Source organism: Acanthisitta chloris, unplaced genomic scaffold (genome assembly GCF_000695815.1).
Source record: "Acanthisitta chloris isolate BGI_N310 unplaced genomic scaffold, ASM69581v1 scaffold23674, whole genome shotgun sequence".
Classification (NCBI taxonomy): domain Eukaryota; kingdom Metazoa; phylum Chordata; class Aves; order Passeriformes; family Acanthisittidae; genus Acanthisitta; species Acanthisitta chloris.
The window spans coordinates 86,660-109,648 of record NW_008671326.1 but is presented as its reverse complement, the minus strand read 5'-3'; the positions used below and the strand labels follow the sequence as shown (position 1 = coordinate 109,648).

Below are 22,989 nucleotides of genomic sequence, written 5' to 3'. Positions count from 1 at the left end.
ACAGGCTCAGAGACTGGGTTTTAACATCAGAATCTATCCATTAATCTTGACTTAAATATAATCTACTCTGCAGTAAGAGGAAGAATGGGCATTCAATGAATTATCTGCTTGAAATATAGCAGAAGCATATTAACACAAACATATATAGTAGAAAGTTTCGGTACCATTTATTGTGCATTGTTGGTTCTACAAACACTGAACTGCATTTTAGCATGAAATTAAAAAGACAGATCAAATAACTAGCAGTATAGGAAGGATGAATACCTCAACACTGTAACAGACTACCCATTAACTTTGGCTGTGCGGTTAGAAGACTAATGATGGTATTTACAAATACTCCATTTGCCCACATTTTAGTAACAGGCTATGGAGGTGAAAACAAAACAGTGAAGGAAACAGTGCTGAAGCCCATATGCAGGCAGAATTCCTACTCCAACTTCCAGGGAGGAAGACAGGAATCAATGAACCTATAAGGTATGTGGTGCTAATTGTTTTGAAGCCCATTACAGCTGCCACTGCTGCAGGCTCTCTCCGGAGCGATGCTCCTGCCGTCAGACAGAAGAGCCCCTTTTTCTGCCGCTGTGGGTTTGCAGGAGGCAGCAGGGGAGGTGAAGGCCAGCAGGCTGAGGGACTGAAGTTTATTAATGCTGTTGCACCAAATGTGCCAATGAGAGATGTTAAGGTGAGGGCTGAAGTGATGACTGCAATAAATGTAGAAGTTTAGAGGCCAGAGGGAAACTGCAGCCCCACAAACTAACTCCCGATGTTGGGAGAGGGATTTATCCCCACTCTGACACTTGGCATTACATCAGTTTTAACTCAAGTAATTATGGTCGATGGGTGTAAAGAAAAACTGGCTCTCTGCTCTCCAGTATTAGCGTGAATGCTTAAGCTCACTGTTTTCATACATTCAAATATATAAATTTATACCCTAGATACTAATTCTGCATATATCAACATATTCATTGATGAGAGAAACAGTAAAGAAAATAGCTTTCATGAAGAAATCACTACAAACAAAAATTACACAAATACAATTATATTAAATATTTTTCAATAAGAAGACTGCACATATAGAGAGGTATTCATTTGCAATTCCACACTTCTGGTAACACAGAAAACTTCTCTCATGAGACATTCTGTCATTAATTTCAATCTGTATTTTAATAAACTTTACAACTGCCTTTTTCTGTTTTATAGTCGAAGAGAATGTTTTCTCTTTACCCTGGGTTGCTGCAGTACCAGTACAAGATAATCTACTTCTAAGCCTCTTTGGAGGGCAGTAATGTTGATTTTAAAAACTCAAAGACAGGCTTCTATTTAAGTGAAGAAAACATATACTAATTTTCAGTTATTTCCCTCTATCTTTATTTTGAAGGGCAATTAGCAAGGCAGCCCTTTCGCCCTCCTCCCTAGTGCTGTCAAGCTGTTGAGAGCAGTCTGCAGCAGTACAATGGCACTATTGTGAACACAGCCTGGGCTTCCTTCCCACAGAGAGTTAAGTGGGCAGTTCCTGCTGCCCATGATTGGTGTCCAGTGAAACAATACTTAAGAGCCAGGTTTTATCAGTTCCACGCCAAAGAAGTGAAGCCAGGGAACCCAAGCCTTCATATCATGCTGAACCATATGCCAACCCTGCTGGCCCCTAAGGTTTATCACTAAGAATCAGGATCCATCATGTCCCTTGTGAAATTTCACTTCACATACCTTCTGTGAAATGCATGGCTTTGCTGAAAACTGACCTTTTTCCACAATTGGCAAGAACAGATGGATGGTAACTATGGTTTGGCAAGCAAAAATTAAAAGATTTTCTAATAGCCTGCATTCTTCTCTGTTTGGGAGGAGAAGCATTCAGGAGGAGATAGATGTATTTGTGATCCACAGATCTATTCAGGTGCAGTTAATCGGCAATTAAACTATTTTCTCAATGTCTAGAAAGTATATTGAGATTAATTTGATTGGCCAGGCTATGATTAGGACTCACGTCCTTCGGACTGCCATATGGTAATTCCAATTACTGTCATACTAACTTTTAATCCTTGCTTTATGTGAGCTTATTCCATTTTTTTGATTAAGTATGTGGCACATAAGAATAACCTAAAACCTTCTTTGTTATAATTTTGACCTGTTTAATTTGTGAATATTGTTACATGAAGCGCATTCCATCTCTGGCTAGATATTTCCACATACTGCCAGGTATTACATATAGCCCCGTTTTTCAGTAACCGAAATGTAGAACAAAGACAACCAATGTGCTAGTTTCTATTAATCTCTTTTTTTTTTTTGGTACCTATGATCTTCTAATCTCTCTGCTGGCACTGGAAAGCACACCCTCCAACTGTTTTGATATACAGGATGATGTGGAAACAGTTTGCCAATATCTTATTCAACTCACCAAAAAACCACCACTCTATCTCACAACATTACTGTTCTATCAGTTTTGATTGTTACAAATAATCTCCCATATTTCCCACCAACTTAAGTATCAGAATCAACCATATTCAATGCCATATTTTTATATATACACAGCTTCTGATGTTTTAACATACAAATCTTTCAAGTTGTTTGTACATCACTTATCTGTTATTAGGGTGAATTTATGATAAGAAAAGGATTAAATCAATAAACAATGCTGTCTTTTCCAGCATAAAAATAGGGCTTAAACAGTTTAAAAACATTTCTTAGAAATGTCAGGAAAAATTGTTTACTCTTCCCCATTTTTATTCACAGACTTCTGAGAGCTATCGAAGAAATCTGTATGAATTTTAACACCTTAAGGAGGCAAGAGTCTTAACATGTTAACAAAGAGCTTTTGTTACCCAAAATGTTTAATTAATTAATAAGGTTAAGTAGGTATTAACAAAAAACCTGTCACTTTGTGTTACATACAAGGCAATCAATTTTGCATAAGATTGAATTAGTTTTTCATTCCAGTTTAAGGACTCGTAGCTTTCTCCCTGCAATTTTGTGTTTAAAAAAGGGATTTATAGACATTTAAAACACATTTTATAATGAAAAAGTGGTTGTTCTACTAACTCTCAGCTTACAACATACAAAAATTTCCTGTCTTAACAATATGTAGTAAGAAAAACTCCCCTCCCTCAAGTGATCTGTACTGACACATTCAGACTCAGAAGATCTAGGAGGCTGATAAAGCATGTCACTGCTTTTCAGGATAGCCCACTGCCATCCTTCTATTCTAAACAGAATGCCATCAGAATAAGCCTGCCCGTATTTTGTAGAGAAATCAGTAAAACCAGTATTCCTCCTTCAGAAGGATAAAATCAATTTATGAGAGAATGTAGAAGCAAAAGAACCCAGAACATATTTTTCCCACCAGGACATAAAGATATAACTGTCTACAACATCAACAGATCACTCAGGTCTTGATAAGTGCAATTATTAGTAGAAAATTGCATTGCTAGAGTCAATCAGTTTTCACTCATTTGGTATTTTGCATTTTTACTACTTTCAAGAAAGTCTCCTGCATTTCATTAGGGAAGAGTAACTAAACAAACAAAGCTGTACTACTAATTAAAATATGTTATAGATATCTTGTGATAACGACAGCATTATACACTGTAACTCTTTTAACAGTTGCTCCCAGCATCCTAGTTCAGGCTTGTCAGTTTCACCTCAGTGCCCGACAAGATCATGGAGCAGAACCTTATGGAAACTATACTGAGACACACGGAAAATGAAGACGTGACTTTGGATAGACAATATGACTTCACTAAGGACAAATCGTGCCTGACAAGTTTCGCTGGACTTGATGATCTTAAAGGTCTCTTCAACAACAGCATACACCAGTGATGGATGAGGCAAAGAGCTATTCCTCCTTCAGAAGGATAAAATCAATTTATGAGAGAATGTAGAAGCAAAAGAACCCAGAACATATTTTTCCCACCAGGACATAAAGATATAACTGTCTACAACATCAACAGATCACTCAGGTCTTGATAAGTGCAATTATTAGTAGAAAATTGCATTGCTAGAGTCAATCAGTTTTCACTCATTTGGTATTTTGCATTTTTACTACTTTCAAGAAAGTCTCCTGCATTTCATTAGGGAAGAGTAACTAAACAAACAAAGCTGTACTACTAATTAAAATATGTTATAGATATCTTGTGATAACGACAGCATTATACACTGTAACTCTTTTAACAGTTGCTCCCAGCATCCTAGTTCAGGCTTGTCAGTTTCACCTCAGTGCCCGACAAGATCATGGAGCAGAACCTTATGGAAACTATACTGAGACACACGGAAAATGAAGACGTGACTTTGGATAGACAATATGACTTCACTAAGGACAAATCGTGCCTGACAAGTTTCGCTGGACTTGATGATCTTAAAGGTCTCTTCAACAACAGCATTACACCAGTGATGGATGAGGCAAGAGCAACTGACACCATCTACCTGGACTTGTGCAAAGCATTTGACACTGTCCCACACTGGAGAAGTTCTGGCTGACTGGAAATTAGCAAACATAACACCCATCTATAAGAAGGGTCAGAAGGAGGATCCAAGGAACTACAGGCCTGTAAGCCTAACCTTGGTTCTGGAAAAGGTCATGGAGATGATCATCCTGTGTACCATCACACAGCACATGCAAGGCAACCAGGGGATCAAGCCCAACCAACACTGGTTTATGAAAGGAAGGTCCTGCTTGACCACCCAGATCTCCTCCTATGACAAAGTGACCCACTTAGTGGATGAAGGGAAGGCTGTGGATGTGTCTGTCTGGACTTCAGTAAGGCATTTGACACTGTCTCCCACAGCATATTTCTAGAAAAACTGGCTGCTTGTGGCTTGGATGGGTGGACTCTTTGATGGCTAAAAAACTGGCTGGATGGCAAGGCCCAGAGAATTGTGGTGAATGGAGCTAAATCCAATCAGTAACCAGTCACTACTGGTGTTCCCCAGGGCTCAGTATTGGTACTGGCACTATTTAACATTTTTATTGATGATCTGGACATGGGGATTGAGTGCACCTTCAGTAAATTTGCAGATGACACGAAGTTGCGTGGGAGTGTCGATCTGACTGAGGATAGGAAAGTTCTGCAGAGAGATATGGACAGACTTGATCAACGGGCTGAGGACAACTGCATTAGGTTCAATAAGGTGAAGTGCTGGGTCCTGCACTTGGGTCACAGTAACCCCATGCAGTGCTATATGCTGGGGGAAGAGTGGCTTGAGTGTTGTTTGTCAGAAAGGGACTTGGGAGTGCTAGTGGACACTTGGCTCAAAATAAGCCAACAAGTGTGCACAGGTGGCCAAGAAAGCTAATGGCATATTGGCCTGAACAATAGTGTGGCCAGCAGGACTAGGGAAGTGATCATTGCCTTGTACTCAGTATCAGAGAGGTCACACCTTGAGTACTGTGTTTAGTTTTGGGCCCCTCACTTTAAAAAGGACATTGAGGCACTGGAGCGAGTCCAGCAAAGGGCAACAAGGCTCATAAAAGGTCTAGAACATGTGTCTTATGAGGAGTGGCTGAGGGAGTTGGGTTTGTTTAGTCTTGAGAAGAGGTGACTCCGGAGCTACCTCACTGCTCTCTACAACTACCTGAAAGGAGGTGGGGGATGGACTCTTCTGCCATGCCTGCAGTGAGAGGACTAGAGGGAATGGCTTTAAGCTGAGGCAGGGGAGATTCAGATTAAATATCAGAAAATTTCCCTGTTAGGGTGGCCAGGCATTGGAATAAGTAGCCTAGGGAAATGGTGGAGTCACCAGTGTTTAAGAGGTGTCTGGATCTGGCACTGGAAGATAGGGTTTAGGGGTTACAGCAGACTGACAGGTTAATGGTTGAACTTAATGATCTTAAACTTGTGGTGAATGGAGCAACCTTGATGATTCTATGATTCTATAATTCTATGCTCTCATGAGACCCCATCTCGAGTACTGTGTCCAGCTCTGGGGCCTCAAACATAAAAAAGACCTGTTGGAGCTAAAAAGTTCACAGACAATAAACATGAAAATATACTACATGACAAAACAGCTTTCAAGCCTCACACTTCAATTTACTCCTCATACGAAAAATGCATGAAACCCAATTGAAATTCCATGTATGTCTACATGAAAATGCAGTAAATGCAGAAGCTTGGTACATACATCTGCAAATGTTTCTCCAGCAGTTATTTGAAGTGTCTATATGACAAACACTAAGGCAAGAGTTTAAAAAGCTATCACAAATGTTGGCTCAATCGGTTGTCTCTAGTGGCTAAAATCAAAGGCATTTAAAGTGATGCTTTGGAATTATTCATTGCAAAACAATCCTATTCTTTCAACAGGTAACTAATAAGTGATGGCTGAGAACAGGCTTGCACTACCTCTGAGGTTCAATTGTTACTCAGAACACTGCCTACCTTTGCTCCCTGGTGTTGCATTTTAACTCTAATTGCATGATCAAGCCAATAAATTGGACTCAGGGGACAAAAAACCCCTACAAAAGTACCTACCCCGACAAAACCAGAGGTTGCAAGAAAATGCACTTCAAACAGAAGTGAGGCAAGACGAGACAAGCTAAGGAGAGGTATCAAGGCTTGAAAGACAGTCATTAATACTGACAGATTACTGTAATTCTGGCTGTCAAGGTGATCGATTTAAGCAGCATATGCCAATCAATACTCTTCTCATTTACTGAGCAGCATGAGATATATAGTTAGACAAGATGTCCCTAAGACAGGATTTCAAATCATACTTAACAAACATAAATAGCACAATTTATGCTTTGGAATCTTAGCTCTTTTTTCATTTGGCCTTTTTTTAATTGGGCAAACTTCAATGTGATGCTATCCATACAAAAGTTACTTTAGATGATTCTATCACACCACACTGCCATTATGTATACAATTCCTTTACATGAGATATTTCAAATCATACCAATTTTCTGTAAAACATACTAAAATACTAATCTTGGACATGAACATTCTTAAATGCAGCAGTTATTTAAGTACCACACATTATGGGTTTTTTGGTGTTAGTGGTTTGCCATTCTGAGAAGTTCAGCCATTCATGGTATACAAGAAACCTGGTATTGTATCTTCCTGGTATTCGCCCTAGAATTTTCCTTACAACAGTCTCTTATTGCTCAAATATACTTGTAACACTGCAGGAAAATATATTAATTGGATGTATTAGTTCAGAGGGAAAGTACTGTAAAGATAATGTTATACATTATTCCTTTCGCTATACCAAAACTAAGAGAGAGAGCAACCCTTATGCCTTTTCCATTTGATACACAGTTGTCATTGATGCACTGTCACTTCTGTTCACCTTTTTTCCTTACAGATGCTCATGCATCTATAAGATAGAAAACCTACTGGACTTGGAGGAAGGGAAACTGGCATTGCCAAAATCAATGCTTTCCAGAAGTTAATTCTAAGTTTCTATCCTACTGAGAAACTTCAAAATCTTCACAAGTTCCCGTTTGAAGATGCAAATAAATATTCGTTATTAAATGGAACAAATGTGGCCAGAGAATCTGAAGAATACTCTTTGCTCACTGTATGTCATTAATAAAGAACATTTTCTTTTTAAAGATAAGCTTTCCAGTGTCTGCAATTCTATCTTGAGGCAAGAGCTGGTCAAGCAGGCCCAGAAACAGCAATGCTTCCCGACCCAATAAAACCCTTTCTTGGGGCAGTCGAGTATCATCTCAAGAAAAAAACCTTCTTCTGAGTGGTAAGTTTTTAATACAGAGCAAACTTTTAACAAACCACTCAGAGCCACTATTTTATTCATAAATAAGATACTGTCTTGTCAGACATCATATGGGGTTAATATCTTCCCTCCCTCTGGAAGACAACTGTCAAAGTTTAGCTACAATACATCAAGTACCAACTGCTTAGTCATGCAATATCAAAAGTACAGGAGGATGTCAATTTTTCAGTTTTCATAAGAAAGATTAATTTATCCAGTCATTTAGATTAAGATTTATTCTGTAACATTTTTAGATGAAATAATTAAAACTGCATTATATTTTTGCTATTTAAAGTAATCGGTTTCATGTGACAAAAACACCCAAAAGAAATGCCCGTTCTTGGTGCTAGGTCAAACACTTTGTAGATTATTAAAAAGAAGTGAAAATTATGCTATGTTGATTAGGGATAAAAGTTATCCATATTCCACGTGTTCTAAAATGTCAACAAATTTCAGATTTAAAAGATGCTAAATAGGATTTCTTACTGTGTGTCTAGCTACACATTAGGTAGCACCCTTTGGGAGGGGAATACTACATAAGACAGAAGGCACAGTGTCTGAATTGCACTATCTGAAGTGCAAACAGTTTGAAATAATTGTTAACACTCCGAAATCTGTGTACAGTGTGCAAAAAGTGACACTAGTTGTTTCACAAGTGGAATGTCCCTCCCACAACTTCCAGTATTTTTCCTGGTTTGTTGCAATAGTTTTAGCAAGTTGGATCACTGAAGGTGCCTACTATGTCAAGGTGTACCTCTTGGCATCTGGCTAACATTTGCTGTTGACTCAGGAAGTTCAAGTACAATTTTATATGAAGCCACTCTTTCTATTGTTCAAAATGTTTAGGATTGATCCATTTCCTACACATGGTTAATTCTGAATTCAGAATGTGACAAAGTGCCATGAGACATAAGCCATGAATAAAACGATTCATATTAGGAATTGCAATGCAATTCAGTAAAAACAGAGTACTAAAAAACCCCCCTAAATATTGGTCTTCTTATTCTACATCATAATGAAAATGACTGTTCTTAACACTCAGTCCCATTATTACACATGCATTTGTGAGTCCTAGAAGTTTTCCTAATATATGTGCATCTGGAGTGTACTCAGAAGATAAGCATGCATGTCTTTAAGACAATGACAAATGCAATGAGAAGAGGAAACATTAGCTTTCAGATAGAGAAGGGGATACTGCTGCTTCATTAGCATTTGTCACCTGCTCTGTGTGTGTGTGCTGCCTGTTGGTGAGGGGGTACTGGTACAAGAAAGCCAAGTGGCCAAAAGATAACGAGGGACCAGAGAATCCTTGAAGGAGAAAATGAAGCAAATTCCACAAACCAATGGAGAAACTCCACCCAAAATGGCAATAGTCTCTTCACGTGGCTGCAGCAATGAGTATGTCAACTATCAACTAAGGCAGGACACCTGCCAAACATGACTAATGTTTGCTGGTAAATTCAGTGAACTTTTACTCTTAAAACACTACAATACGGAAACATATCATTATAGTATTTGGAGCAAGGCATAAAACCACAGAGCAGATAAAACCTTTTAAAATCATTAACAAAATCAAACCTTCTAAGTGTTTTGCTATCTAAGTTTGCTATCAGAAATGCCAAAATAATGTCAGAAAGCGGAAGGTGATTGACAGAATATGTCAATCTCAGAAAGCTCCTTCGGATCATACAATTCATACTCAAAGTCAGGGCAGACTGTAAGAGGGAGATGAGCAGAATTTCCTGTATCCATGCAACCATTGTTATACCATTCACTTGTATTACCCATTGCCACATCGTGATTAACAGACCAGCACATTAAGGAAAAAGTTGCAATCAGGTTACATGAAGAGACCTGAATATCCCTGCTGATTACAAATGACAGCTTTTTTCAGTCACGTCTGCACTTAGAAAATGCACTGTCTCAAAGGATGGAGAAGTTCTCCTTGGAAGTAGGAGGGTCAAACTCAGTGCCACTTTCTTCCAGTCCCATACGCAAGCAAATCAACACACTCCTAGTTTAATTGTTTACCACATTCCATCACCACAAGGATCTACAACATGATATTTTAACCAAGAATCTTCAAAACCAGATAAGCACAGACCTAGATATAATACCCTGAACTCCACACTGAGTCAAAAGGTGCCCATGAACTATTATACAGCACCATGACATGAACCACACACCTGCAGGCTGGGAAACATCCATACACCAGTGCTGGCTTTGAAATTAACTATTTCTGCTGGCCTACTACTGTAAAAAAAAGAGCTAATACAGAAATGGAGTGCTTGAAATGTTTAGTTTGACATCAGTCTCAAGTACTCTTGTGCTCTCCAGACCCACATTCAACTGGATTTCTAGTAACCATCATCAAAGTTCCTAATAAACTGCCTCAGTATATTAGATACTCATATATAAGTAAACAAAGATTAATTTCAAACAGATCACAATTCTCTTTCACTGACACCATTATGGTCTTGGACTTGTGGAAAGTCACTTCACTCTTGCAGCTGAGACTGCTTTTGGCGTACCTTCTGAAAATAGCTTTTTTGTTCCTTTTTGCCTCTCTCTTTGAATGTATTATTTTCACCACTCTGAGCCCTCTTTGCCTTTGCTCTACCAACACTTCAACATAAGGAAAGACCACCCTTCTTCTGCACAAGACATTGAGTCTGGCAGGGTGTCCAGAAGAGCTGTGTAACCACAGACCATAAAATACTTTGCCCCCACACTCTGCAGTCCACTACAAACTTAAAAGCCAGTAGCAAACTCCTGCAGCCATAGCTAAAATATACCAGAGGAAAAAAGCAGGAGACAACAAAGACAACCCTTGACATCTTCAATTCCCCACTATTGCAGGAACATAATTATATTCAACTGTCAAATGTTCCTAGATAGCAGATCATATCCATGTTAAAGGAAACACCCACCAGTCCTTGCCATTCTTGTGTGAGGGAAATTCCTTCTTGACCTCAAGTCTGGCAATGGGTTGAACACCAAGAGCATGTCCATAATGTTTTTAATCAAGAGGTTTTTAAACCACTGAGAGCTAGTCCAGACTTTGAAATTCAACATGTTTTTGCTCTTCTCCACTGACACAACTGACTCCACCACGCAGCTGACTCCACCATAGCTTAACTCAAGCCAGGGAGGTTTGTAGAGTTTTCTCCAATTTCATGTCAAGCAAACAGCTTTTAAAGAACTCCCCACAACCCCATTTTAATTTTTAAATTATTATACTAAGCATTGAACATAAGATACACCAAGCCAGATGAAAAAAGAATTCCACAGACTGCTTAACAAAGTAGTTCTTTAACATCAGTGCCCAGTCAAGTGGTACTTCATAAGCTCAGCAAGTGATGTTTGAAACCCAACAACCAATGCTACCTAATATTAAATGCACATAATGCTTTCCAGTTATCATGTTAACCAATTAGGAGACATATCAACATTTTAATGGAGGCCACATTATGCCATAAATGACATGCCGTGCTTTGATGTATATTAAAAAGTACAATTTGGAGAACTCAATTAAAAATGCAATGCACAGCTCTATGGAACTGACATTGAGCTTGCAAGTTATGTCCAAGGAACTTATTGTAACTTTTATATTCTATAAAGAAGTTTAGAAATACAAGTTAGTAAGGTTGTTTGGTACTGAAAATTTGCTATTTCAAAGCAAATTGTTTTCCAGTTGCTCATCACTATACATCAATATAATGTTATAAAACATCACTTTTCATGGTATAATGATGATAACACATTTTATATTCTTTGATTAAGCCACTTGAGTAATGACAAAAGGATCGGACCTTTCCAAACAAAAATAGAATGAATCAACATCTGTCATCTGCAGAAATGGTGCAAACATCACTTAATGTGATCATATCAAACACATCCATCATTCATCTGTAAAACCATTTCATCATATCTAATCCAAAACACTGCAAGTATTAAGTCAGCCATAGAAAAAACAGAGCATTTTAGCAACAGTCTATCACATGACAGATACCATTATCTACAGCTTGGTTAGAAATTAAGCACAGAGGCAACAGTCTATCACATGACAGATACCAGTATCTACACCTTGGTTAGAAATTAAGCACAGAATTTCTCTAGATCAAAATTTAAACTTACCTTTCAATTTATGAAATTAAAAAATAGTATATTCTTGGTGATTTAATTAACAGATATATAACAGAACTCAATCTTAAGAACAGGAGAGGTATAAGTGACTGACTTACCTTATGTTTTTAAATCTTTGATTGGTAAATCTATTCTTCCAAGAGCAGCCCTTCCCAAAAATTACAATTTAAGCTCCAAAAATAACAACAAAAAAAGAAACAGCCTTTTCTGACACATTTACAATGACATGAACATAATTTTGACAACAACTTTGTATTCTGAGCTAAATAACAAAATCTATATGACAAAAATTTAATAAATTTCTCATCTTGAAGCAAAGCAGCATTCTTGGAGCTAGAAAATAAAACTAAGTCACACTAACACTGGATAAATACTTAAGAGGTTTAAGGAATGAAAGACTATTAACATCATGACATTGCTATTTTAGAAAGACTACTTGTAAAATGGTCATTAAAATAATTTTGTTAACAAAAAGTGCTAAGTACATGTTATAAAACACTAGAAGCAGGCAATTTTCAGCACTGAATCTATTATTTAGTTAAAGAAAGCTGGTCTTCATCTGAATACTCTTCTCTGGGTTTAAGTTCCCTAAAGGCACCATCACCATTAAAAAAAAAACAACTAGAAAATATTTTCCCTATATTAATCTGACAGAAAAATAAAATGACAGAAAACATGAATATCATGTCTGTAGACCTGCAAGGGAATGTATATGCCTTGGAAAGCATTTGAGTGAAAGGATACAAGTTTTGGTATAATGGGATTAATGATTTCAATGCACGGCTTGCATTTATAGCTGTTGCACGAACCATAATAGGCAGAATTTTTCCATTCACAATAGCACCATCAAAGAGTGGACCAAAAAATGGAACCTGAATAAAAAATTAAGAAGCTCAATATAAAGCAAGATCTTAGCTATAACAATTAGCAATCAACATTAACAATAGAGCACTCAAATAAATCTTTTTTTCCCTCCTCATTGCTAGATAATCAAACCAGTTATTGTGCTCCATGTCAGACCTTTTCTCTTGTGGAAATATACAGCCATATAACTGCTTGATATCCTTGGCAACAGATAACACAGTATTTGAAGAAAATTAAGCAACTATTTGAATACTATGTCTCATCAAAGATCATTTCCAACAGTTGCTGCCAAAATCCTAGGAACAGTTATGTATATGATGTTTATGAAGTCGAAAGGCTAGATGACAATATTGTAGGTGGTAGTAAGCAAAATGAATAATTACTCAAATTTTAAAATAATATTTATCATGGTTTTAGATATTAACATGTCCATAAGGACCAACTCAATGTGCAACTGTCATACAATTACTGGTGCACTGACCCTCACCTTCCATCTTTTCTTCTATCTCTTCTTCTTCCTTTTTATGCTATCTATACAAATGGATTGTAAGTTCTTTACAGGAGAAATATGTGGTGAAAGTTTTGCCTCTTTGGACCCTAAGTGTAAAACCTTACTTGTGTTATCAGTAGAAAATCTCAGTATTTATTATAGGTAGCACCCAAAAAGGTGTAGAGAACAGATGGATCTTATGTTTTGGCATTACATTTTTCTCTAATGAATCATCATTTTGCAATTAAAAAACAACCCAACAAAATCAAAACCAAACACTCAGTATTAAGTATGATTTCCTGTATGTGTGAATAAATTTCTGAAGCTGCTGACGTAAAGCAGGTGAAGAGCAGCCAAATTAGTGCATCAGCTCAGCAAGGAGAGCAGAGCATACACTGAATAGTCTTTCTGCTAAGATGAAACCAATGCTATGAAAGAATTTTAGATCCCTGCATTATTTTTGCCATTAGTCATTTAAGGTAGTTTTGAGAATGCTGAAATCTGATGGAAGGCACTTCTTTTTTCACATATAAGGACCTCTTTTTGGACTGACAACAATCCCCATTTTCAGTTTTTGTTTTCCTTCTTAACCTGCACACTCCCAATAATACAACTATTTGTACTTAAAGTAGTAAAAGAAAGAATATACTTATTAATTAAAAACATAAGTAATCCAGTCATAACAAGACTGGTTATCATTTCATGCCTATCAAGAGATAGAGGCAATCATCATACAGAGATAATCCTATTTCTGCCATACCTCATTTATTAATATTAGTGTTCCTAGTAAGAATTTTAATATTTAAAGTATGGAATTCATGGCAAGTGACATAACACACAGAAGTAGTACCCATTAGGGAGTACTAAACCTCATGACTACTTTTACTCAGTCAGTGTTCACTACCCTAAACCACTGTTTTAAGAACAGGACCAGCACAGATGTTTGAGGAACAGTCACTACAAAGAGTGGGTGTTCATATGCCTAAGGGCTGAATGGTCTTGCTTTACTAAATTAATCTCCAAATTCTTGTGTGGACTTACTGATTGTACTATGCATTGTACTCACTGAGCTCTTCCTTTTCCTCCTACCACCGCCACAACTGTCAATGCTCAAGACATCACTTTGTTGGATCAACCTATTATACCAAAACTTCAGATTCCAAACAAAACTCTGTTCATGTTAAACATATGAAGGAAACACAGGAGAAAACAAACCCTTACCTCAGGCTTTTTCATGATCTGGATACTGAACATATGGTTTTTCATGGGATAGATAACTATAAGAACATCACCAAATTCTGTTGGAATTATTCCTCTTCTATAATCTCGAGTATGCTCTGACCAGACAATGTGTACTTCATCATTTCCTAAATGTCTTAGCTGGAAAAGCAGGAATAAAAACCCATTGGTTTAAATATTCATAATTAATATTCTATAGCCATACATCTATATTAAATGATCACATTTCAAAAGGACAAACCCATTAAAAACAAAGGAAGAAGAATGAGTAAAATAACCAAATTACACTATAGTGTAATACTATACACTGTAATTTAACAATTTCAGTGTATTAGTCGACAGTATTGGTTTGTTCTACAGACTTTTACACATTAGTGTCAATTTCTATTTAAATTAACAGATATGTCAATATCTGTTTTCTACTGAAAGCTAAAATTCTGTTGATATTATCTCAAGAATGCAGAGTGGTTCAACCTGATTTACGAAAATGTGTTCAAGATTGCCATCACTGATAGCCAGCAAATTACTAAGTTCTATATGAACTTCTAAAGCATATGAATGAACATTGTACCTGAGCAGTTAACCTCACCATTCCAGCCAAATTTCAAACTGTCTACTACAAACAAAATGCTTTTAAAGGAGCATAGCTTCTGCATTTTCCATAGCCCTCACATTAACTAAACAAAATGCTCATTTCCCATGAAATGCGTGTACCTTTATAAAAAACCACCCTGCTCCCCAAAAAACTATAAAATGGCTCTTGATCTGGCTCAAAATGGCCAAAGGCATGCTATATCCTCAGATGGAGTCATACAGTCACATTAAGGAATTTCTTGAACACGCTGGAATTATCTGCACTGAAGCTCCAAAATGCTCCTTCTGCTGAACACTACCACCTGATAACAAATGTTAACATAATGGAGAGAGGCTTTATGTATACTGATCAAACACATTCTAATTATTAAATGTGAAGATTCTTTCCAGTAAGGGCTATTCCTGAAAATTCAAACTGGAATCACTTTTTAATCCCCTAGTGCATCACCAGTTACAGCTGACATTTGTCTTCACCCACAGTTTTCAGCTTGTTTGCACAGCTTTAGGTAGGTGGAATTTGTCAAAAAATTACCTTGACGTTATTCAAAGGACAGCACTGTGAACTGCTGTTAACAGGTAACATACAGAAACTAATCAGAGCACTTATGGGAGCTACTGTACATAAAAAGGCAACAATTTTCTGTGCTCATTTTCAGAACCTGATTACACTTTAAATAAAAGCAAAACATATACATAGTCTTCAGAGAAATTTCACATCAAGTATTCACTTCTATATTTTACAAAATCTCCTGCAATGCTACATCTTATTTGAAGGCTTATACCAGTTGTCAGTAGCAGACTTAAGAAAAAAAATAATCTCTGTTAGCTTTACATTGTATCAGACTAAAAACCAGGGTTGTATTTCTAAAAAAAAAAAAAAAAAAAAAGATTTTCTTCAGTGTTGGACTAGGCAAAGGACAGATGGCATCAATACCACACCTCCTTCTCTGATGTTCAACAAGTCATTTGTTTTGCCTGGACCAGACCATACATACATCTAATCTACAAGGGCTGCAGTGCCTTTGAAGTGAGCTGTTCTTGCCTCTTGTGTAGATGGCTGAATTATTTTGAACAACACTTACTTCAGGATGCTCTTGTGCCAACAGTAAACTCAACCCAACAAAAGAACTGGTTATAATGACATTCACTACCCTGAGTTTTATTTGACTAGATTAGAATAAAACCAGGCAGCAACCTGAATGGGCAGCATGCAAACAGCAGCTGCAGAAACCCTGGAGAACACATAACAATGATGAACACCATAAAAGACAAGTAACTGTAGAATTGTTCTGAGGGTCTGAACCCCTCCTACCTTAGAACCACAGAATCATTTAGGTTGGAAAAGACCTCCAGAATCATGAAATCCAACTGCTAACCCAGCACTGTCAAGTCCACCACTAAACCATGTCTCTAAGCACCACAGCTGCACATCTTTTAAATACCGCCAGGGATGGTGACTCCAACACTTCCCTGAGCAGCTTGCTCCAATGCTTGACAACCCTTTCTGTGCAGAAATTTTTCCTAATATCCAATCTAAACTGCCCTAGTGTAACTTGAGGCCATTTCCTCTACTCCTGTCTCTTGTTACCTGGGAGAAGAGATTGACTCCTACATTGCTACGATCTCCTTTCAGGTAGTTGTAGAGAGCAATAGGGTCAAATAAGAGCGATAAGAGAGCAACATGAAGCACACTTAGTTGTTTTTATCCTGGCTATAGCTTGGAGCACTTCAATACTTGATACAATAAACTTCAAAATACACTACCAACAAACCCCCCCCCCAAATCACCGGAAAAGCAACTTCCTTCTAACCCTTTTGTTTTCTAGTGAAACATTAAAGAAACCTTGCACTTTGGCACCAGAACAGCCTTTCCTATTGAATTTTCATCGGGGCAGAATTCTACCTTTTAAGTTACATAAGGCACAGCTTCACTTCAGTGTCCTCTAGTATCGCTGACTAATAGATTGTTTTCCTTGGCCTCCTCTCCTTTGGCCATAGTTAACAATCTTCTCTTCTTCATGAGACCAATGGATCACAGACATGATCCAAGGTTCTTGTTTACAACTCAGCTCATTTCACTGAACTGGCTTCAAACACAGCCCAAGAAAATAACTTGTTAGCACCTTTTTTTGAAGCATAACAGGAGCAGAAAGCAGGGTTGTCACCTCTTAAACTGGCTTTGTCACCAGAGAAGTCAGTGAGGAAATGCACCTCAGATTAAAAAAAAAATAAATCAAAAGTTCCCGTTTTGCTTCCTGAGTGAAGTGACAGTCAAAGTATATGCTGAAATATGACAATGACAGGGTATCAGGGACTGATGGGCCTGCTCTTAGAAGGAAGTGAAAAGCTCAGGGAGGATGAGGCTGCCTAGCCAAACAGAAAGCATGAGGCAAATCAGTTTAGACATGAAATGTTACAGAATGTGAAAAAATACATGATTCTATACTGAGGGATGGTCATCTGGAGCATTGACTGAACTCATTGAACTGACTGCCATAAGCAGAAATGGAACCAATACACCACCACTGCACTGCACCATTCCTAAATCAGCAACTCTGAACTATTTACTTGAAGAATTAGCCCTCCTTTACTTACCATCTTTGGACTCAAAGACAACAGACTCATAGACAGAAACAAGTGACAGTGACAGTGTACATGCCAAAGAAATGGCTTTAAAATCCAAAATATATAGAGAGTTTAGATAGTGCAGCTTCTTGAGGGCATCACTGCCTCTGAATTTCAATTACCAAAGGTTGCCCCTGTGTACCTGTTATTGATACCTACAGCTAATGAGACAGTTCTTACACTTCTGTGAAAGCTACCCAGAGCATGACTACTGATGTATGCTTTCACATTAGATTGCTATAGATTTTGGTGTGATACAAGTGTGCTGTGTGGCTATTTCAGAAGGAGGATTACTGACAAGGGACACATGTTTTTAGATGCCAGGTGTACCAAAGCCATTAGTGACTTTTTTCTCCAATTTCAAAGTTTGCTTTATACCTTCACAGATGTGTGAGAACACAGTCCATGCTGAAAGCACAAACATCTTCAGAGAAAAAGGAAACTGAATCAGATTATTTCAAGGAGTTCCAAGTCCTGTTATATGTATTTCACCTCATGAATACTACTGAGAGTGATCTGGCAATGATCCAGTTTGAGTAAAATGCAGAATGGCATCTCTGTGACATGTAATGGATTGAGAGTCAAAATCAGATTGTGCAGGTAGGTGCATGATGCTATAAATTATGAATGGTGGTTTATAAAAAAAGATGTACTCAGGATCAAAACTATGATCAAAGACTTTTTTCCATTATAGATGGTCAGACGACTGATAAAAACAACAGACGAAGTCAAGATAAGTCATTCTGTTCCTTTTTCAAGAATAGATCAGAAGCTCTGACACTAACACAATGCTCCTTATTGCTTCATTCAGATGTCCTCACCTTGGTCAGCAAGCAAAGCTTATGAAAATGCTTGAATGGTGGTAAATTGACTCATCAACAACACTTGATTCATGGAAGAGATCCAATACCTGAAACTGATTTGAAAAGCTTTCCAGGGTCTGCTAGGTTTTGGATATACTTTTTAGAAAGAAGAATTTCAGATTTTCTTCTCCATTTTCCAGCTCCCTATTGAAGAACCTTGGAATTGAGCAGTGCTCCACAACCAAGCTCTCCTGCAAGTACAGCAAACATTTGGAGACTCCATCACTCACTGTAATTATTACACCACAGGACTGCCAGAGCCTCTTCCAACTTTAATCTGGATTCTTTAGATCTTTCTACTGAATTGGAAGCATCCCATAATTCAGTGTCTGGCACCCAAATAGGACAAAGATACCAAGCTACCACCACCTGTGCTCACTGAAAGCTTAAGGAGAGACAGAAACAGTTTCCCAAGAAGGTGTGGTCCCAGGGTATCTAACAGAATGGGATTTGATGCACACAGAATGAACAGGTGTAAAGACTGAATTCTGTGTTAATGGTTACTCAAAACTCAGCACCAGATGTGTAAGCAACTACATCATCACATCCATTTCCCAACCTTGTTTTCTTGAATTTACAACTTTGTATGTGCATACATCACAGTATGCATAACAAAGTGCAAATCTGTATCAGAGACATAAGGTACAGAAATAATATAAATAATACAAAGCCCTAAAATAAGGCACCAGATAACTGGTAATATACAGCAGCTGAAACACCAGGAACTACACATTACACACCAGTATCCTAACACTCTAAATGCAGATCAAACTGCCATAGAGAGTTTATTATCTAAGCATAAAGCAAGACACAAAATGGAAATGGACAAATGCAAAGAAACTGTAAAAAGGTGTTAAAGCTTAGAAAAGTATCTTTTATATCAGCATTCTTCAAGAATGAAAGTGTCAAGGCCAGAAAAAGGATCATTCAGCGATCAAAACAACAGTTTATGGTACAGTGGATAAATTTTAACTGTGTGTATGGCAAGACTATGTTGCAAGAAATGTTAGGTAGGAAAAGCAAGTCTTAAGCACAGACTGAATGTAAGAATTCAGAAAGTGAACCAAATTAAAGATGATTTCAGGCTATGGGCACAAGTGACAGGCGCAATGGTCATGTTATCTGTGATGATCCAGAAAGGTGGCAATGAGAAGGAGATTAAGAGCTCTGTTTTAGCCATTTTAAACCTGAGCTGTCGGGAAGACAGCCCTGAGGAGATGTCAGAGACAAACAGATTTTTTTAGGCTTGTTTTGAAACTCTACTCCATTAGAACAAATATATAAAAATGACCAACTGTTAGGTTACCTGAAATTTCAAATTTAACTCAAAGTACTTTAAAATATTCTTACTCTATAGCCATCATCATGTGTCAGCTCTCCTAATACATTTATGTTAACTGAATACAAAAGAAACGTGAAATAAATATAACCAGGAGGGATGATCAAATCTAATTTTGATACATTAGTGTCATATGCTGTACATGTTACAATAGCAGCCAGACTTAATACTAAGCTGCAGGCTATACTGAAATTTCCAAATGGCAGATTGTTCTAAGTGATACCAAGTATAATTGAAGTAATAAACGATAGTAAAAGCAAAGCACACTGTCAGAAAGAATTTAAGTATTTACTTTTTAAAATTAAATGAGTTAGGTTTAGAAAGGCAAGACAACTGAAATAATGCAGGGCTCAATTTACAGAAAATTCCTTTTATTTATCTGCTGCATTAACCCTTGAACTCTTGCCAAAATTACTGTAATTTCTAATACCCACTTACCTAAAGGAGGGAGAAAAAAAGGCTATTACATTTTTCTTATGATACAACGGCTAGCCTTGAATTTTTTCTTCTTCAAAAATCAAAGTGTTTATTATAAAAAGAACAGAAGGAGCAGAGATATCTGAAGTAATGGCTTAATGCAGCTACTTTTGCCCATTAAACATGGGTGGCACTACTGTTTATACTGTATGTACCCTCACGATCAATTTTTCACAAAGCTTTGTCTCAACAACTGTGGTGTGTTTGGTTTCTTGGGTGCATCTTTTTAAGCAACAAGTGTATCTAATTGTAACTCCAAAAAAATACTGTACTATTAATTTACAGCTATAAACCTTCAAGTTCCCAACACAATAAAACACAATAAACACAATAAAAAAATCCAACCCTAGCTATAAATATTGGGAGCTGTAAACATTTTATGTGGTTAGGATGATGTCACACACAACTTAGAATCATGCAATAAACCAAAAGCTCAGGATAAATTAGTATTCATCATTTTGTGAACTGAATCTTCACATTGTTTAGTCCTGATAGTCTTTGCATGTTTGTTCTTGTAAGGGTAGTGTAAATACTTTTTACTCTAATCTTGAATTCTAAGAAAAACAGAATGGATTGCATTAGCAGCATTAAATCTTTAAGTTAATATTTACAAATTAAATACCTATTTTATATGTGCATTTTAGCGTTAAGTTCCTTTACACATTCAGAATATTTCCATCCAATCTTCTTGAATTCATGTCTTTTCTTGCTCTTCTTCATGTCTTCAGAAACAAATGCTTCAGAGGTATCAAGACACTTAAAAGTTTTATTTACTACTCTCTAAGACTGATGGAAAATAAGTTTAAAAATGACTAAGCCCCTGAAAGAGCAGAATCTTGATTTTGCAGTGGCTCAATTGGCAGGAAGAAGTTTTGTTTTAATTCAATTTAATTTCCATTTATAAGATCAACCTATCGTGTACCTCTAGGCACATTTACAATATAAAACCCAGCAGCACTTCTAAGCCAACTACTGCAATTTTGCTTGTTTTTCTCCCACTGAATAAAACAGACAAAAACTCACAGGAAAGACATGTAGAGCAGCTCAAATCTCAAGTTCTTCTGGGGGCCACAAACAGTACATGCACTCAGAATGGTTACAATTGTTAGCCTTCACACAGGTCCCAAATAATTTTGATAGTGTGCATGAGGTAAACAGCATTTCATAAAACATTCCTTTTGCTGATGTGTTCGGTCCAATCAGCATGAGTGATTGCAGAACTAGTAAATGAATTAAGACTGTCTTCCTACTCATGTCTCCTGATACCACTTGCTGGTTTCTCCCAAGGTGTAAACATCAGCTGATGCTTCTCTCAAATTTGGGATGACTTTCATAACGTTTGTCTCTGGTGCTGGTTCCCTGATATCTAATGCTTCTTCCCATGTAGTCTTTACTTGCTGAGTAGGAGCACTAAAAGTCACTCTCACTCCATCTCTTTTACTTAACCTATCATCGTTAAACATACAGAAAACGAACACCTCTGAAAGATGTCTCTACTAAATTCAATCGGAATGCGCCAAAAGGTGTTAGGGAAGGGAGGAGAGACATAGAGGCTCACAAGCATCTGCTCTTGGGAAAAAGTGCTTAAAAAGAACAAAACTGACACACCAATCAAGAACAGGCAAGTCACAGAGGAATAATGCAGCTTAACTAACTGAGTCTATCAGTAGCTGAGCCATAAATATAATCCCAATCTTTTGATACACTCTACATACCCATACAGACCTCAAATATTCCAAATTACTGATGAGTGAGATTGTGGAGAAAGGAGGAGAGAAAAAGGCCTGGGGCAAACTGGACTTGTTATGACACAGTTTTCACAAACTGAGTCACAGGAGGCCTGGACCAGCACTGAACCTTCCCTGGCAGCAATATCTATATGTAGATTCAGGGTGGTCTGTGGTGGTGCACCCCTCCCTCCCTGCTCATTAGGCTGCACTATGATCTCAGAAATGCTCGTTAGGCCTTGGCCTTGACAAACAGCACCTGGGCTAAGCTCCTCTTGAGCTTATCAGAAACACTGTCTGGTCCAAAGAACCCATGCTGGCTAACAAGCTCCTGTTTTTTAACAAACAGCCTTGGAAATGTATTTATCTTGCCTGAATAACAACCCAAGTGGAAGGACATTTTTGTTATCAAACTTTGAAAGAAAGTTACCGACCAGAATTGCAGCCAGGATGGAAAATTACTGTGACTAAAGTCAACTCTCTTGTGACTCTATAAACAGTGGTCCTAAGTGGGACCCTTCGAACCCTCCTGGCCTGCAGCAGGCTGTGGCCAGCAATCTCCCTCTGAGTGGGACACCTCTCAGAGCTAGCAAACTCTTAAATTGCTTTACTTGGAGGACTGGCACTGAATACCAATGACAGAGCCTGGGCTGATACCCCTACTCCTCGAGGATCAACCCTTCACCTGTTGAGAAGATGCAAAGGCATCTTCACTGATCTTGACAGGAATTTTTCACGGGTACATCTTGCACATACTCCTTTAGGTCTGTGTGTGTGCGAGTATGTGTAGCAAATGTACTTACATTCTTAAGTAACTCAGGCCCAAGTGAGTTACTGTTGTGCTGTATACTGTTCTATAGAATCTTTTGTTAAACAGCTTGAATTAGGCTATTGATCAAGTGTTGTTAAGTTTAAGTGCTGTTA

The 22,989-nt window shown here is 37.6% G+C and overlaps 1 protein-coding gene across 1 annotated transcript in view; it reads right to left on the bottom strand.

Annotated features, from left to right (window-relative positions):
- RALGAPA1 (Ral GTPase activating protein, alpha subunit 1 (catalytic)) overlaps positions 1 to 22,989 on the bottom strand; it is a gene marked incomplete at its 5' end in the record, with an annotated part of 124,739 nt that overhangs the window by 19,985 nt on the left and 81,765 nt on the right. Inside the window, 2 exons of the mRNA XM_009074066.1 lie at positions 12,592 to 12,719; positions 14,423 to 14,581. Of these exons, the coding sequence (XP_009072314.1) occupies positions 12,592 to 12,719; positions 14,423 to 14,581 (287 nt within the window). The remainder of the gene's footprint in view (positions 1 to 12,591; positions 12,720 to 14,422; positions 14,582 to 22,989) is intronic.